This window comes from Sebastes umbrosus, chromosome 14, assembly GCF_015220745.1.
Source record: "Sebastes umbrosus isolate fSebUmb1 chromosome 14, fSebUmb1.pri, whole genome shotgun sequence".
Lineage (NCBI taxonomy): Eukaryota > Metazoa > Chordata > Actinopteri > Perciformes > Sebastidae > Sebastes > Sebastes umbrosus.
In genome coordinates, this window is record NC_051282.1 from 25,299,045 (window position 1) to 25,315,893 (window position 16,849).

At 41.8% G+C, this 16,849-nt stretch overlaps 1 protein-coding gene across 8 annotated transcripts in view; it reads left to right on the forward strand.

Moving 5' to 3' along the window:
• Nucleotides 1-16,849, forward strand: part of baiap2a (BAR/IMD domain containing adaptor protein 2a) — a 68,060-nt gene that overhangs the window by 6,774 nt on the left and 44,437 nt on the right. For 7 of the 8 annotated variants that reach the window (XM_037793398.1, XM_037793404.1, XM_037793400.1 and 4 more), the window contains exon 2: nucleotides 12,921-12,996. In XM_037793398.1, the coding sequence (XP_037649326.1) occupies nucleotides 12,921-12,996 (76 nt within the window). Of the gene's footprint in view, nucleotides 1-5,610; nucleotides 5,616-12,920; nucleotides 12,997-16,849 lie in introns of those variants that run through there. The other variant, XM_037793405.1, reaches the window with a different exon arrangement.

Genomic DNA, 16,849 nt, shown 5'->3' on the forward strand with positions numbered 1-16,849 from the left:
GCTGAGCAGGCAGCCACAGTGTTTCTCTGAGACCCAACCAGTCATGTTATCGTACCAGAAAGTAAGAAATGGGGCTTGCATACCCACATGGTTTGAATGTTCCTTTTGGTGAGGACGTTTACACGCAGTGTAACTTTACCATTGGGATGTAAAGTGACTAATACGACACACTGTTATGGCATTCCCTGTACTTCTACTGTAGTTTATTTATTAAAACTAGGGCTGTCAATCGATTAAAATATGTAATTGTGATTAATCGCATGATTGTTCATAGTTAATCGTGATTAATCAGAAATTAATTGCACATTTTTTATCTGTTCAAAATGTACCTTAAAGGGAGATTTGTCAAGTATTTAATACTCTTATCAACATGGGAGTGGACAATTATCCTTGCTTAATGCAAATGTATGTATATATTTATTATTGGAAATCAATTAACAACACAAAACAATGACAAATATTGTCCAGAAACCCTCACAGGTACTGCATTTAGCATAACAAATATGCTCAAATCATAACATGGCAAACTGCAGCCCAACAGGCAACAACAGCTGTCAGTGTGTCAGTGTGCTGACTTGACTATGACTTGCCCCAAACTACATGTGATTATCATAAAGTGAGCATGTCTGTAAAGGGGAGACTCGTGGGTACCCATAGAACCCATTTTCATTCACATATTCTGAGGTCAGAGGTCAAGGGACTCCTTTTGAAAATGGCCATGCCAGATTTTCCACGCTAAAATTAAGTGTAAGTTTGGAGCATTATTTAACCTCATTCCCGACAAGCTAGTATGACATGGTTGGTATCAATGGATTCCTTAGGTTTTTTAGTTTCATATCTGCAACCTAAAAATCACAAGTTGCGTTAATGCATTAAAGAAATTAGTGGCATTAAAATGTTATCGCGTTAACTTTGACAGCCCTAGTTGAAATGCATTTACATCTCCTATTTAAAGAGGACCTAATATGGTTATGTGCTTTTCCCTTTCCTTTAGTGCGTTATATAGGTTTTTGTGCATGTAAAATGTCTGCAAAGTTACAAAGCCCAAAGTCCACGCGAAAGGGAGTTACCCTCCCCCACAGAAACACTGCTCCTGAACTTCCTGAAACGCCTCGCTTGAAGTCCCGCCTTTTCTTCTGTAACGTGGTGATGTCACCAAGTAACACTTTTGTATGATACCTGCCTAGCGGCTAGTTTGGCACGTCCTCAAACAAAGCTAGTTAGAGCGGAGCTGGAGCAGAGTCCGAAGAGTTTGTTTCAATTGACCAATCACAACAGAGTGGGTCAGCTGACCAATCAGAGCAGACTGGGCTTTTCGGAAGGGGAGGAGCTCAAACAGAGTGTTTCAGACAGAGGGTGGAAAGAGGTGCTGCAGCACAGCCGGTATGAGAAAAATAAAGCGTTTTTGAACATTAAAGCATGTAAACATGTTCTAGTAGAAACCCAAAATACAAGTATGAACCTGAAAATAAACATAATAGGTCCTCTTTAAATTATGTTCCTGCTTGCCCCTGTACAAAGTCTGTATTAACTGGCAATATAGCAGGATGTACATTTTTACAAGCTCCCTGAGAGGCATCTGTATGAAATAAAAGACAGACGGTGAAAAATATTGCCACCTCCATGATGTCGCATTCAGATTAACTGAGCACTCAGAAAGATGAGAGCACCGTGGGGCACTTAAATAGGAGCTATAAATGTATTTTGAGTTTAAATTTGTTAATCACTAAATATACATGGTTTTCTGTCTGTGTATGGCTGTGTTGAAATCTGAATGTTGTAAGGAGGAGGTCAGCCGTGGGACCCTCACACAATACATCCATAATTCATAAACCGCCTTTTCTGAAAGCTTTAAAGCTGCCATGCAAAATGTGACTATGCTCTTCATCTCACCAGTGAAGCAACCCACACTGAAATGAAGTTCGTCATTTCACAATGTGTTGTTTTGTTATTTCATTTGATGGTCATTTTGGAGAAACAACAATCTCTGCTGGCTGTTTTATTAACTTCCTGCTTTTGAGCCTTTCATAATTGACTAGAACATTATTTTGAGGGATTTCAGAGTGAGACATTTCGATCCTCCTCCAAAATGAATGGGTGTTTTTTTGCTGGTCAAAGAACTAAAGCTAGCAAATAGGTCTGGGTCTTGGTTGCTGTGGTAACCAGCGCCTGTGTTGGGTTAGATGAGTGGCTGAGTGGAGTGGGGGGGGGGGGGGTCACACTGGCTGCAGATGACAGCAAAGCAAACAAACACAGTAAATAGTTGGTCTCTGGCGAGCAAATGATTTGTTTGTCTGGCAGCAGCAGACACTGCAGGACAAAGAACCTGTATGAGAGGTGATGAGAGGTTTTTCCTCCACCACCTGAGACCCCTTCTAGACGACTTTGGGGTCATCAAGCATCATGTCTGATTGAATGTGACAACATTGTGCCATTTCAATGGCCTCAAAAGCCTCTTATAATGTATCTATTGGTGGCAATAGGGCTATCAATTGATTGAAATATTTGATCATGATTAATGGCATGATTGTCCATAGTTAATCGTTATTAATTGCACATTTTTCATGTATGTATATGTTAATTATTTGAAATCAATTGACAACACAAAACAAAGACAAAATTGTCCAGAAACCCTCACAGGTACTGCATTTAGCATACAAAATATGCTCAAATTATAACAAGGCAAACTGAAGCCCAACAGGCAACAACAGCTGTCAGTGTGTTTGAAACTGGCCATGCCCGTTTTTCCTCGCCCAAATTTAGCATAAATTTGGAGCGTTATTTAACCTTCTTCCGGACAAGCTAGTATGACTTAAGTTTTCTAGTTTCATATGATGCCAGTATCTTCACTCTGGCTTTAAAACTGATCCCGGTACAACCTCCGAAAGATCGATTGCATTAAAGTGTTAAAGAAATTAGTGGCGTTAAAACAAATTTGCGTTAACGTGTTTTATCGCTTAAACTTTGACAGCCCTAGTGACAACATTTACCAAAGTGTAAGGAGTACTTTTCTTTGCAAGGTGGGAGGCACCTCCAACATGACTAAGTATTTTCCTCCCACATGACATAGTATGTGTTGTTTTAGATGTGTTGCAGAGGTTGAGGAAGTTTACAGATAAAGCACACGTCACATAAACAGCTGATATTTGCCTTCTGGATCCCAAGTTCATGAAAAATGATTACGAATGATAAGCCTGTACCTTTCTCCTCTACCTTTTAGCTTTGACATGTAAAGCGGCAACAATTAATCGATTAATCAACTATTAAATGAATCGCCAAAAGTTAAAAATCTCTGATTCCAGCTTCTTAAATGCGAATATTTTTCTGGTTTCTTTACTCCTCTATGACAGTAAACTGAATATCTTTGAGTTGTGGACAAAACAAGACATTTGAGGACGTCATCTTGGGCTTTAGGAAACACTGATCGACATTTTCCACCATTTTCTGACATTTTATAGACCAAACAACTAATTAAGAACATAATCAACAGATTAATCCACAATAAAAATAATTTTTAGTTGCAGCTAGATTTGTTCCGCTACTATTTTTCCCTTCCCGAAACCGATTCCGATACCTGAACGTGCGGTATCGGCCAATAACGAGTACCGATCTGGTCCCAGCGTGAAAAAAAGATATAGTTATTATTATTATTTAACAGCTGTTTACTACGCATGGATGTGATATGATTACTATCTTTGTTGTATGGCCTGACTCAGGTTAAACGCTTTGTAAAACATTAACAAATACATGCATCCTGCCACCCATCGAAACTGAAGCCTTACATACTGTACATATCGCCGTTTCACTTGTTGTTTTCCACTGTGAAATATTGCCTTGCTCTGACTACCTTTACCGTTACACTCGTTACTAGCACCGCACTGATTTTGTTTGCTATCGTCACATGACAAACTACCTGATATCAGTTCTTCTTCGCTGCTTCTAAAACAGTAGTTGCCAGTGGCAGCCATGATACATCCAGGGCGACAGTGAAGGCTCCTGTTTTGGAGCGGTAGAGAAGAATAGATTTCCTGTTAAACAAGTTGATTTTTTTGTCTGGGTTAATAAATTATGGTATTGGCTCGGTGCATAGACCGGCGTACTTGCCGATACTTTGGGCAGTTCCAATACTGGTCTCGGTATTGGTACAATTGTAGTTGCAGCCCTAATCACCTGCCACGCAGTCTCAATAGCAAGGCGGATTTGCATAGCAGAGAAAGGAAAGAGCATGGGGCGTGTCATATGACAAATGTTAATAAGAGGTGATTCAAGATTAATGGGGAGATGCATCCTTTTGCATGCGTCCAACAGGTGAGTTTCCTTGGTTAGCACTGTCTGAGTCACGTTGGACAAAAACATAATTAGGCCTCCAGAAGGTGCAGAACAACAATTACAAACTTTAACTGACAACGGAGCCCTTGCATAATTGTTTTTGTTCTCTTCCTGACTCTGCCGGGTCATGAGTTTTAATGTGACTTCTGCGGCTACAACCCATAATTGGATAATTGGTCACTAATAAGCTGTAATAACTTGCATGTTGCTAGCTCGAGGTGGACTAAGAGATCACAAGAGGCCAGCTTTTCATTGTTGAAGTCTCTGACGTGCAGAAAAATCCTTCTCATTCACCCAAGTCAGAAGAGATAAAACCTTTACCCACAGATAGGCGTAGTTTTAAAATACACTGCTAAATTTAAGAAAACGTAATGGTCCCATTTTATTCAGTGAGTGTTGCATGATGTAAGCAACATCATTATTTTTAACACAAGAACAAGCGTGGAACTGTCAGTCTTTAGTAAAGAATTGCTTGGCACTTAGCAAAGTTAGAAGAACGTCTATGGATCCCCGTCTGTGTTTGACTGAATTATATACTCTGTGCACTTTTATAACAAAGGAACACGAGAGCTGCTCTCAAACTGTACAGAGTCTCCTCTCAGCTCACGATGCTGAGAAGTTTGCTCTGCTCAATACAACTTGGAAAGGACACAAATATTCACGCGGCGTTCTTGGATTTGATGTCCGCCCTGGCTCCTACTGAAAGCACATGTTGTGCCTACTGCATGTTAGTAAGGCTTTAGGTATGCAAGAAGGACTTCTTCTTGGCATCCACTCAAAGTGTATACCTGGACTTTGCTCTGAAATAAGCGTAACCCGTCTTTTAGCCGTATTACAGTGAGAAGTTGGCTGTGTTCCCTTCACTTGTACAGTAGCTCTGCAGTGATTTTTAGACTCCTTGTGAATCCACATCCCCTGCTCTGTGGTCCCCTCGATAACTCTGTTTTGCAGGGAACTGATGTTGATCTTTAAATCTAACATTTAACAGAAGTTTGCCACAATCCCTTATGAGGAGATGGAAGAAGTCAAAACATTGACTTTCCTTTTTGAGCATGAACTTCAAATTAAATTGGCATTCTTCCGGCGAAATGTAATAAAATTTGTGCGGAATGCAACCCATTACAAGTGGCTGTTGTCTTTCCAATACAGCACAAGTCTGCCATTCTCAGTTACGACAACAGTAGGAATAGTTTAACAAGACTCGGTGAAAACTCAGTACATGGCTGGTCAGTCTGTGAATCTGTGGCTAAATTGTTACACAAATAGTCAGTGGTCATGTCTATAATGTTAAATCCAGCGGTAAATGTCCACCAGGTCTGGCAAGGACACTAGGGGACACGCTGCTTCACTCAACTGGCCGTTTAAGCTGTGACGTACCCGATCGTTGAATGCACCTGATTGGTCCCTGGTTTTCTGCTCGCCATTTCAAACAGGAAACAACATGGCGGCCTGCTCGTAAACTTTCTGTTATTCTGTCTAAACAATCCACCAAAATCTATTTCCAAAACAATTTAAGTGAGAAATAGGCGATGCCACTGCTGAATCTCGTTTCTTTTTAGAACTAGATCGCGTAGTTTCACAGCTTGGTCCAAGTTTCGTGAGTCGGACGCGTCTCGCTGGACGGGCTCATTTGCATCAAGTTTCGATTTTAAAATGTATGCAAATACAGACCCTCTCCAACTCGCCGCAACACTCCCACCATGCACTGGGCGACTGCTTCTCCTGCTTACCATAGGAAATGATGGAAAGTTTTGAGTCGCCCTCCGTCACCGGATTTGGTGAAAATGCGCCGATAAACGAGCACTCGTGCCGGTGAGTGGAATCACTGACACGCCCCCCTGAAAGCGTAAACAAAGGACTGTTCCTGCCTTTTCATTTTGAAAGAGCAACGGCCAATGAGGAAACTCCAACACTCGGCCGACCAATCGTGTAACTTTATATAGGAATTAGATAATTATGGTAATGTCCTCCACATTAGCATAATTATCTAATTCCTTTGCGTGAGAATGCTGTTGGCTTATGTCTAAAATGATCATGTGATTCCTGGGTTGTAGGGGGATGGGATTCATATCGTCTTGTTTTTGTCCTGTTTATTTCTTGTTTGTTTGTTGTTGTTTTGGGAGGGGGGTTCCTTTTTCTATTATTTTTTTATTTCAGTGGGTTGATTGAAGGGAAACAAGTGAAACTTCAAATAAATAATTGATCACAAAGAAAGAAAATCCTAACCGTCCTTATTACGTATTTTCCATTGTTAAATTGTTCCTTTATGTACATTCTAATTCTGACATTTCCAGCATGCTCCTGAAGGCAACATGATGTGTTTTTGACAGGCTGATCTGAGTACAATGACAGCAACCAAAGTAAAGCATGGTTAGTGGAAAGGTTTGGATGTTTGAGATATGGTTTAACACCCCAACCATATACACTCATCTTTATGGGGTACGCTTACCAGTCTACTGCAGCGTACTCCACATAAATTGCACTGAAGGTTTTTTTTTTCCAATAATTTTGGAATTGACTGACTTGCACAGTGCGGTGGACGCAGAGATTTGCAATAACATGCGTATTTATAGCTCACCCCGAGGCAAAACAACGTGGCATTGATTTTAACTTCATTTAATTGTAGTTAATTTCTTCTGCACATGTTTGCATATTGCAAAGTTCATTTTTAAAACTGTTAACTGGACAAAAACTACTAAAGTGTTTACCTAGCTTTTACCCAGGCTTGCTGTGTTTATTTTCAGTAAACATGCATTAAGTAACGCCACTAGCTTTATCTTTTATAGCTTCACATTAGTGATATCAAAATATGATAGGGCACAATTAGCAAGACTATTTCAGTGTGTTAACAACTACAGGGTTTCCCCCAGGAAACTGCTTAGCCGAGGTGGTGAGACACCCGGATCCTGATGTGTCTCCTCCTGGTTCCTCATCAGTGGAGTCAACCAGACAAGAGATTACACAGCAACCTGACTATTAATCAGTTTATGCTAAAGGTCTCAGCTGATTGAGATCCATCATATAAACTCACACTGCTCCTTATTAGGACAGAAACTGTCCGGTTGACATAAGTCCATCCGCACATGATCCCGTTTCTTTACATTCCTCCCTGATTACATCATTAGGCTCGGCTGCCTCTGCTGCCTGTCGCCACGTGACGTGCCCCTACGGTTCTCACAAATACACTAATTGGTGGCTACAGTGCTCATATGATCCTGGGCATTTTCAAGCCCGCGGCTAGTTGCAATGTAGAAGAGGGGATGAGGAGGAAGGAGCGAGGGGAAGGCGCGAAGGAACAGATGATGATGATCGCATCCTGGCTTCTGATTGCGCGTGATTCCCCCTGATTCTAATCAGCTGGTGTTACTTTGAAATTACCCCCTTTGCATGTCATTACTGCGTTTGTGTGATGGAACAGAATGAGCGGAGATGGATGTTTGAATCAACAATCTGTTTAATATACACTGACCTTGTTAGCTACTTCCAAGCCGTCAATTTATAATGCTGTGTTTTCCCTTATCTGCAGCATTTATGCTCCTGAGTTCTCCATATTCTTCCTGTCTCACCTCACAGCACAAATTGGTGTCAAACAGATTTGATTCATTTTTGTAGGAGACATTTCTCTGCTCTCTGCCCTCTTTTTTTTTAATTGTTTGCTTTAATTTTTGGCCTGAGTGCTGGTAATGAATTCATTCAGTCGTTGTGTAGGCAGTCACGAAATGGACAGCTTCTCCGTCTCCGCAAAGGGAAAGATTACACCTCTTCAGCCGTGACATGTTTCTTATTTTATTATTTCTGTAAGTGAAAGATGATACAGAGGAGTGTTTCAATGGGAAGGGATACACAATACATGATTACCCATACACCTTTGCTCGCAATTTTCTACTCAATCACTTGCTGGATCTCTCTCTCTCTTTCTCATTCGGTCTCTCTCTCTCTTCATGTCGCCTCCTGGCCCCATTTCCCAATTAGCTGCCACAATTAGGGTAACAATGTAGTACAAGAGAACTGGGATGACAAATTTAGCAACAACGGGAAGAGACGAAGAAAGAAACTACCTCAGTGTGTTTTTTTCTCTTCACTTCCCCTTAGCTGCATGTCGCTGCAATTTATGTCTCTTAGTTATATCCATGGCTAAACATCCAATGCTTTATGTTCAGGCTGTTCTCATACACTGCTTGTAGCTATAACTATGAAAAGTAATGCACTGTAACTCGTATATATTCCACAAAATCCATGTAATCGTGAACCAGGAAATATAAAGAGCGACAAATGCCACGTAGGGAGGAGGTCAGGTGGATGGATGGGTCAAAAAACACCTTTCGAGTATAAAAGCAAAGAGACGAAACTCTGTGTTTTTTGACAACAGCTGCTGCCGCCATTTTGGACTGAAAACGCTAATATTGATAATATTTTATTGTTCAACACAGGCCGTTTTGATAGAATATGACAATAGAATAGAAATTATTTTGTTTTACTTTTGTACGGCACTTTTTAGGCGGACGTTTTACTGGCGTCCGGTAGTCACTTTCAGTCCAAAATGGCGGAAACGTAGCTTTGCTGCTGTCGCTGATGTTGCAATGCAATGAACAATTGACTTTCACTTCGTGACAATATATGCTCTTTGCTTTGCTAGGGAGACTGGTGTCTGTGTCCCGTGTGAAACCAGAAGTCAACATTGATTTGTCACGTAACATCCGTACTTGATTTGTCACGTAACATCCGTACTTAAGTTACGCCTCTTCCGTAGTTATTTTCCCCCAAACCATGATCTTTACTTAAACCTATCCATGTAGTTTTTTTGCCTAAACCTAAACAAGTTGTTTCATGGGAAGTAGAGAAGCAACAAACAATTATTTTCATTGTCGATTAATCTGTCGATCATTTTCTCGATTAATCGATTAGTTGTTTGGTCTATGAAATGCAAGAAAATGGGGAAAAAGGATGATCAGTGTTTCGTAAAGCCCAAGATGACGTCGTCAACTCAAAGATATTCAGTTTACTGTCATAGAGGAGTGAAGAAACCAGAAAATATTCACATTTAAGAAGCTGGAATCAGAGAATTGTGACCTTTTTTTTCATCAACAATTACTCAAACCGATTTAATTGATTATCAAAACAGTTGGCGATTAATTTAATCGTTGACAACTAATCGATTAATCGTACTGTGCAGAAGTTTATTTTGAAAAGACTGTATGCATGTAATGTGTGGAAATTGTTATGTGTTGCCGGACATTCGTAGGAAAATGCACAAAAAAAGAGGAATAACTAAGATATCGAACCATTGCATAAGGGTGCATTGTGATGTTCTGTAACTGCATTTTCTGTGTGTTTATTCAGTGGCAGTGGGTCAGCGTGTGTGTGTTGTACAGTATGTGTAAGAAAGGCGGTCGGGCCGGTGTCAGCTACCTTTGGCCTCCTCAGTGGGAGAGTGTGCCGTAATGATGCTGTACAGGGCTTTGCTTTGTTATGTAATCCTCCCACCGGTTTCAAACACCACCACTCTTTATTATAAAGCCTTGTATTAATGTAGGTGTGTGCACGAGTACACGCTGATGTATGCGTGTGTGCGATTTGCACACACTCATGTGACCCTATCCTCATCTGTGAGATGCACTTTACATCAGAATGAGGCAGCGCGAAGAAACATTTAGGTATAAACATTTCTGTAGCGAGGTCCTGAGGGATGTGTTTGTCTTTTATCTTCCCAGAGGCAGCGGGAGCAGGGATACCTTTTTATACGAGCGCTTTGTGTGTGCTTGAAGATGGGATTCTCCCCAATTATGCTCCTATTCTTCTTGTATATTAGCCTAACAAAGCCAGATGGTAAATAAAGGGAGCTCATTTAAAACAGGAGTTGCTGTTCAGAGTAGTTTATAAAGCTCTGTCTCTTCATGGTAGCTCGGGAATGAGTTTATGTAAAACAATAAGCTGACGAGATGCCCTCTGTAAAAAAAACAATCAGCTGTGTATTCAAGAGTCTGCAGTATTAATATGCTCTCCTTTTTTTTAGAACATTTCTTCCTTCAGGAACAACTGTTGTGTTTTCAAAGTAAGTTTCTCTCGCTGTGCTCTCGAGAGCTGCAAGCACAGACCTGCTGCGAGTCCATTTTGCTGGAGGGCTAGACCCAGTTAACAGACAGGAGCTTAACAGGGAGGATGGTGACCCCTGAGCTCAGCCAGCTAATATCCACGGGAACCGAAATAACACACGTCTTTTTGCTCACTCTTCTTACTCGTTTATATTTTCTGCCACAACGACCAGAATTTAAGGTGGTTTTAAATTTTTTCACAGGTTAGCATACTTCTGAAACTATGGAAACAATTAGAGCTGCAACAAATAACAGATTTAGTTGATCAACATAAAATAAGTCAGCAACTATTTTGATGATTGCATTTGCTGGTTCCAGCTTCTTAAAGGGCGGGTCAATCACCGTTTTTTCCCGGGGTTTTTTTTCAAATGGAAACACCCACTCAGCTGTTGGCAAAGCAGTGACGTAGGTTACTAAATTAAGCTAATAGAAGCTAATCAATATTGTTATGAATAATGTGAACGCTAGCACTAGCTGGGTCAAAGTTAGCTGTGCTAAATTTGGAAGTAACTGAAAGGGTTAGTTCGGATTTTTTTATTTAGAAAATAATTGGGATATTAATCAATACTGAAAATAATCATTAGTTACAGCCCTAGAAACAATCCGTACTAATACGTACGTAAACATGTATACTCAGTCAAAAACTGTATACAATAGGTCGGGCTGCATCTTTTACAGTTGTAATTGGTGGTGACTGACTACAGCTTTAGATGCAACAGAGAGGCATAGTAAAGTAGTTACTGTTGGTAATTAAAGTATCAGTGATGTATGTCTGACTCACTGGTATTTCTACTGTAGGTGGGCTGTGCTGCACTCAAGCCACTTGAGCTTCGACTCCTGACGGGATACACACCAAAGCATGCGCACACACAACTTTATACCGTCCTATCCAAATCTTGGCTCTCATTAAAAACAAAAGACAGACAGCGAGATGAAGGCAAAAGCAAAAACGCTGAGGTTTGACTGAAGATGAGAGGCATATGATTTTCAGGATGAGCTGCCGGGGTTGTTTCAGGTTGACGCTGGTGGCACCTTGCCATATTCTTCTGCCACGGTGTGAATCCAGGCTAGAAGTAGATTATTAAGTATTCTCCTGCAGTATTGATGGTTTGTGTAGGGACTGCTGCTGCAGCAATGTTGTGGTTGTCCCTGTCTCTGTCCCCTGGCTGTTCCTGACTAGCTGACTGGGGACCGGCTAATTGGAGGAAGCCCTGGAGGAGCACAGGCAGAGGAAGGAGAGGTGGAGGAAACGATGATGTTGGGAGATGTCAGGCATCTCTGCCTTTACGCCGATGATGTATGATACTGTATCTCTACAGTAACGCAGCATATTACTGCTGCCGTGACAAAAAAAATCTGCTCAGTTTCTTCTTATACTGTAAATGAGATTGTTTCTTAAAAGACTTGAATTATATAAAGATTAGGGTTGTCAATCGATTAAAATATTTATCACATGATTGTCCAAATTAATCGCACATGTTTTATTTGTTCAAAATGTTCCTTAAAGGGAGATTTGTTAAGTATTTAATACTCTTATCAACATGGGAGTGGGCAAATATGCTGCTTTATGCAAATGTATGTAAATATGAATTACTGGAAATCAATTAACAACACAAAACAATGACAAATATTGTTCAGAAACCCTCACAGGTACTGCATTTAGCATAAATAATATGCCCAAATCATAACATGGCAAACTCAAGCCCAACAGAAAACAGCTGTCAGTGTGTCAGTGTGCTGACTTGACTATGACTTGCCCCAAACTGCATGTGATTATCATAAAGTGGGCATGTCTGTAAAGGGGAGACTCGTGGGTACCCATAGAACCCATTTTCATTCACATATCTTGAGGTCAGAGGTCAAGGGACCTCTTTGAAAATGGCCATGACAGTTTTTCTGCACCAAAATTTAGCGCAAGTTTGGAGCGTTATTTAACCTCCTTAACAAGTTATTATCTCGTTAACATTTTTACAGCCCTAATAAAGATATATAATGTTATAACAGGACTTTTAAGTCTAGATGCTGATGAATTATGGCCATGTCTGTATATCTACACTGCTCTGCAGCCATAATGACCCTTGGTGTCTATCATCTAATGCTCTACATGCATCCTGTCGATGTAAATTTCACAAGTGCCTCTCCCACTCCTCCACCACCATCATCATCAACCCCATCCTCTCCAGCCTGGACTATTTTATCACTATAAGAAGGCAGGATGTAAGTGTAGGAAGCCATTCCTGCCCTTATTAACATTCAAGACAAAGCACTTAAGTGTCCAAAGATTGTGTTGATGGCTGTTCTGCTCTGTTGCGAGACAGATTTTGTGCAGCTGAAGGAGGCTTGTGTATCGGAGAGAGGGAAAAAAAAGAGAGGCAGGAAGAAGTGTGAGAGAGAATGAAGAGAGCGATGTGTAAGAAGTCTTTTCTTCTCTGCCCTTGACCCCGCTCTGCTGATAAGTGAAAGCCCTACCTCCCATTTATCTCTTGTTTTCTCTTTCAGACCATCATGGAGCAGTTCAACCCCTGCTTACGGAACTTTGTTGCCATGGGGAAGAACTATGAGAAGGCCCTTGCCAGTAAGTCCTTTCCTCATTTATTTTCTCCCTGTTTCACTGCAGGTTTATAGGCACAAGGCCAAGCCAGCACTCTCTGTCTCTCTCTCTCCATGTAGGGATGCCTTGTTACCAGAAATTTAGTAGTCAATACCAGTACTAGTGAAATTCCACGATTCTCGATACCGATTTGATACCACCGTAAAAAACAAAAGTAAAACGATAAATCCTGTTTACTTCAACATACACTCCTTTATTACAGTGGAAGTTAAACAGGTTATAATCCCCTCTCTATTATCGATTAATTCAAGTTTCTCACCAAAAATTACATTTTACAAGATTACACTTGAACACATCATGATAACGCTAGAATTTATCTTTGCCCAATACTAATTTTTACTGAATAGAGCCTGAACGCATCATAATAGTCATTATTACCTGGCTTTGTTGAATACCCAATTCTGATTGGTCAATCACTGCGTTCTGCAGTCTGTAATTTCCCTATAACAGACCGTTGCTATGTATAACAGACCGTGGGCGCAGTTCTGATGTCGGACTCTGGCGGACCGTTTTTGTGTCAAATTATTGATTTCTTAAGTAAGTAGCTGTGTAATAAGCAGCATAATGTACAGCTAGCGGTTCATTGTTGTGAAATAAACCCCTTTAGGGCGATACAAGACCCCTCCGCTTCATGTTGGGGTTTATTTCACAACAATGACCGGCTTGCTGTTCATTATCTCTTAACTGTTTGCAGCCGGTAAGCAGCACAGTCCTGCACAGAGCTAACAGCTAACATTAACTAGCTCTCGTCCTACTGATTTCAACACATATTTGTTGTTCACAATGTGAACAGGGAAAAATAGGGTGCGTCACCTGGACATTTTCCGTCGTCCCTGGGACGACGGGACACCGTTGGTCTCGAGCTCTGACGGTACATACGATACCTTCCTTACTGTAGAAAAACACGTCACGTGTTCATAATTTTGGTATCATCTTGGTACCAAAGTACTTGTTCTTATGACATCCCTAGCTCCATGTATATATTTATCTACCTTTCTTTCTTTTTGTCCTGCTAAAAAAGGACAATATTTCAATATGTCAAATGGGTAGGCCTTATCATGTGGTGCACAGACTCTGGCACAGCTTGTATACTATTTGTGTATTCTGACAAACATAAAAGGTCTCTTATCTGATGTAGAAGTGAGGATAGCTATCTGTCAGCATCAGTCAAATTCACAAAGGTAAACGTGAACACTTACAGCGATGCATCATACTTTTTGGGATTTGTCATCTCTCTGACTTGGTAACAAAGTCCCAAAACTTTCCTCAAAAACGACCGTCAATCTCGAATGAATGCCTTTATTGTCATTGCACAGCTGTACAACGAAACTAAAGGCATTCATTCATTCATTCTTTCATTCTTTTTGAGATTTTTCATCTTGGGTTCCCAAAACTTTCGTTCCCAAAAACGACCCTCAACCTTAACACAAGGCCAAACCCCCCTCAGTCCAACTAATCCAGTAATTAGTACCACCCTCCTCTCCAAGCCTTTGCTTCTTTCCCCTGACACACACAATAACTAATCCTGGCCTTGGTGTAGGTAGGAGACAGACTGGTAGGGACTCGCTGAGCCATTAAAGACCCACTTTGCAGAATTGGCCCGACCCAAGGGACTAAGAGGCTCTGATTTGCGTGGGCAGGGGATGGGAGGACACACTTCCACCCATATGGCGCAATCACTGAAATTATTCAGCACCAGAAATGCCAAAGGGCTCCATGGAGTAGGCCTGCTAGATCTGGATATGGACACTTTCCAGGTTTGCCAACACAGCAGTGAGTCGCTAAATCTCACAGCGTTTGGTAAGTGTAAAAGCAACAGATGCATACAACTGAGCGACTCCAACTGCCTACCAAACACAGCCTGGAACTTATTACACAAGTCCACCGACAGCATGAGGAGGAGGATGCAAGTACAGGAAATGATGGTTGTCCTGATTTAAAGGGGTGTGTGGTTCTTCCACCTCTTCTCTAGAGTGAAGCATGAGTGATGGATCAGTAGCTCTGAGATGAGCCCCGTCCCCTACCAATTGTCTGTCTGCCTTACAATCAGAGATCCAGTAATCCTCTCCGTCTGTCTCTGTGAGCCCCTCGCCACACATTTCATTAGACAGAAGTAAAGTATCTGTATAGATCCAGCTTATCGACTCAGCCACCCTTCAGCTGCACACACACTCTCAACAGCAGGCAAAAAGAAAGAGTCTGTTGCTTGGAGATCACTTCGAAAATCTGCCGTAGCTCCCACCATCCTACTCACACAACCCCCCCACCGCACATGTGCAAACTTGCATGTACAGACACACTCACACTTTCCACATCAAGGCAGGCGGAGGGGGTCTGTTTGGCATAATGAAGAGAAATCAGCCGTGATGCTCTGGAGGCTCGGCTCTCAGTTCTCAGGTGTTCCCCCGGCAAGAGAGAGGAAAGAGGAAAACGCACGCCGTCTTCTGCCGTTGACTCAGCCGTAATTGGGATTAGCATTAGCATATGTCCCTCAGCCTCGGAGCGGAGCTGCGAGGCTTCCAGCCTGGGAGACTTCCTCTATCGCGGGGATGCATCTGTCTGCTAGAATTAGCCTGCCCCTGCCAGGCTATTGTTGCGAACATGTCGCTCACCTGGCAGCTGTCTCAAGGCACAGGGCCCATCTGTCACCTGGACCGCTGTTGGATTCACCTCTAAAAGCAGCGGCCATTATTCACTGGAGATGGGCCGATTGGCAGAAATCACTGGAAGCCCTGTGTGACCTTTGTCGGCCAGCGCAGCAGCAGTAGGAATAATAGGGACCGAAGGGGAATATTGATCTGGGCAACCAGGAGTACGTTTGAGCTTCATTTAGTCCGCGAGAGAAGAGATATGGCTGCTGATTAGGATTAACCTCACTGATTGCTTTTGTGTATCCTGAGGATCTAGAGCAGAGGTCAAGCATTTTGTGTTTGTTCACATCTGTGCACACATGTGTCATCTAGTGACCCTTGGAATCTCTGTGTAAAAACAGATCATTTGAGCAATTAGCTATCCCCATTAGATTATAGAGGCAATTAGAGTTACATTATTACACCTTTTAATCAGTGCTAGAGGGAAATACTCCTTCACTTCCCCTCCTCCCCTGAGAAGTCACGCTGCAGTGTCAGCCACAATACAGCATCCAGTGTTGCAGAGGGACCATAGAATGTATATAAGAAGTGTACGTAGACAACGCGGTTTGTGGACCGCCGTTTTGAAGCCTAGAGTTTTGCCGTCGCCATCTTGATGTTTGGCTGTCGCCATGTTGTTTTTTTGCGACCAAAAGTGATATGAGAGGATGGAGCTACAACCAAACGCTGAATAAGACACTTTCTGGCAACCAATGAACTCATGAACTGAAAACACACTGTGGAAGGGTCAAAGCTCTAAGGCGAAAACACGGACAACTCCCAGACCGGACAAAGCCATAGTAGCGACCTGTCAATCACAAGGTAGCCACGCCTTAAACCATACCCTGCTTTATGGTCTATTTGACTCTAAACGGGACCATAATTTACTAAATGAACATCATGCTGTATTGAAGAAGACTTGAAACTAGCGATTGAGACCATAAACTAATTTTTACAATGTTTACTGAGGTAATAAATCAAGTGAGAAGTAGGCTCATTTTCTCATAGACTTCTATATAGTCAAACTTCTTTTTGCAGCCAGAGGAGTCGCCCCCTGCTGGCTATTAGAAAGAATGCAGGTTTAAGGCACTTCAGCATTGGCTTCACTTTTCAGACCTGGAGGTAGCCCACTGAGAGGGACACCCAAGCAGGTCGAAGCCTTTTCTATGCAGGTGTATGAGCCTCCA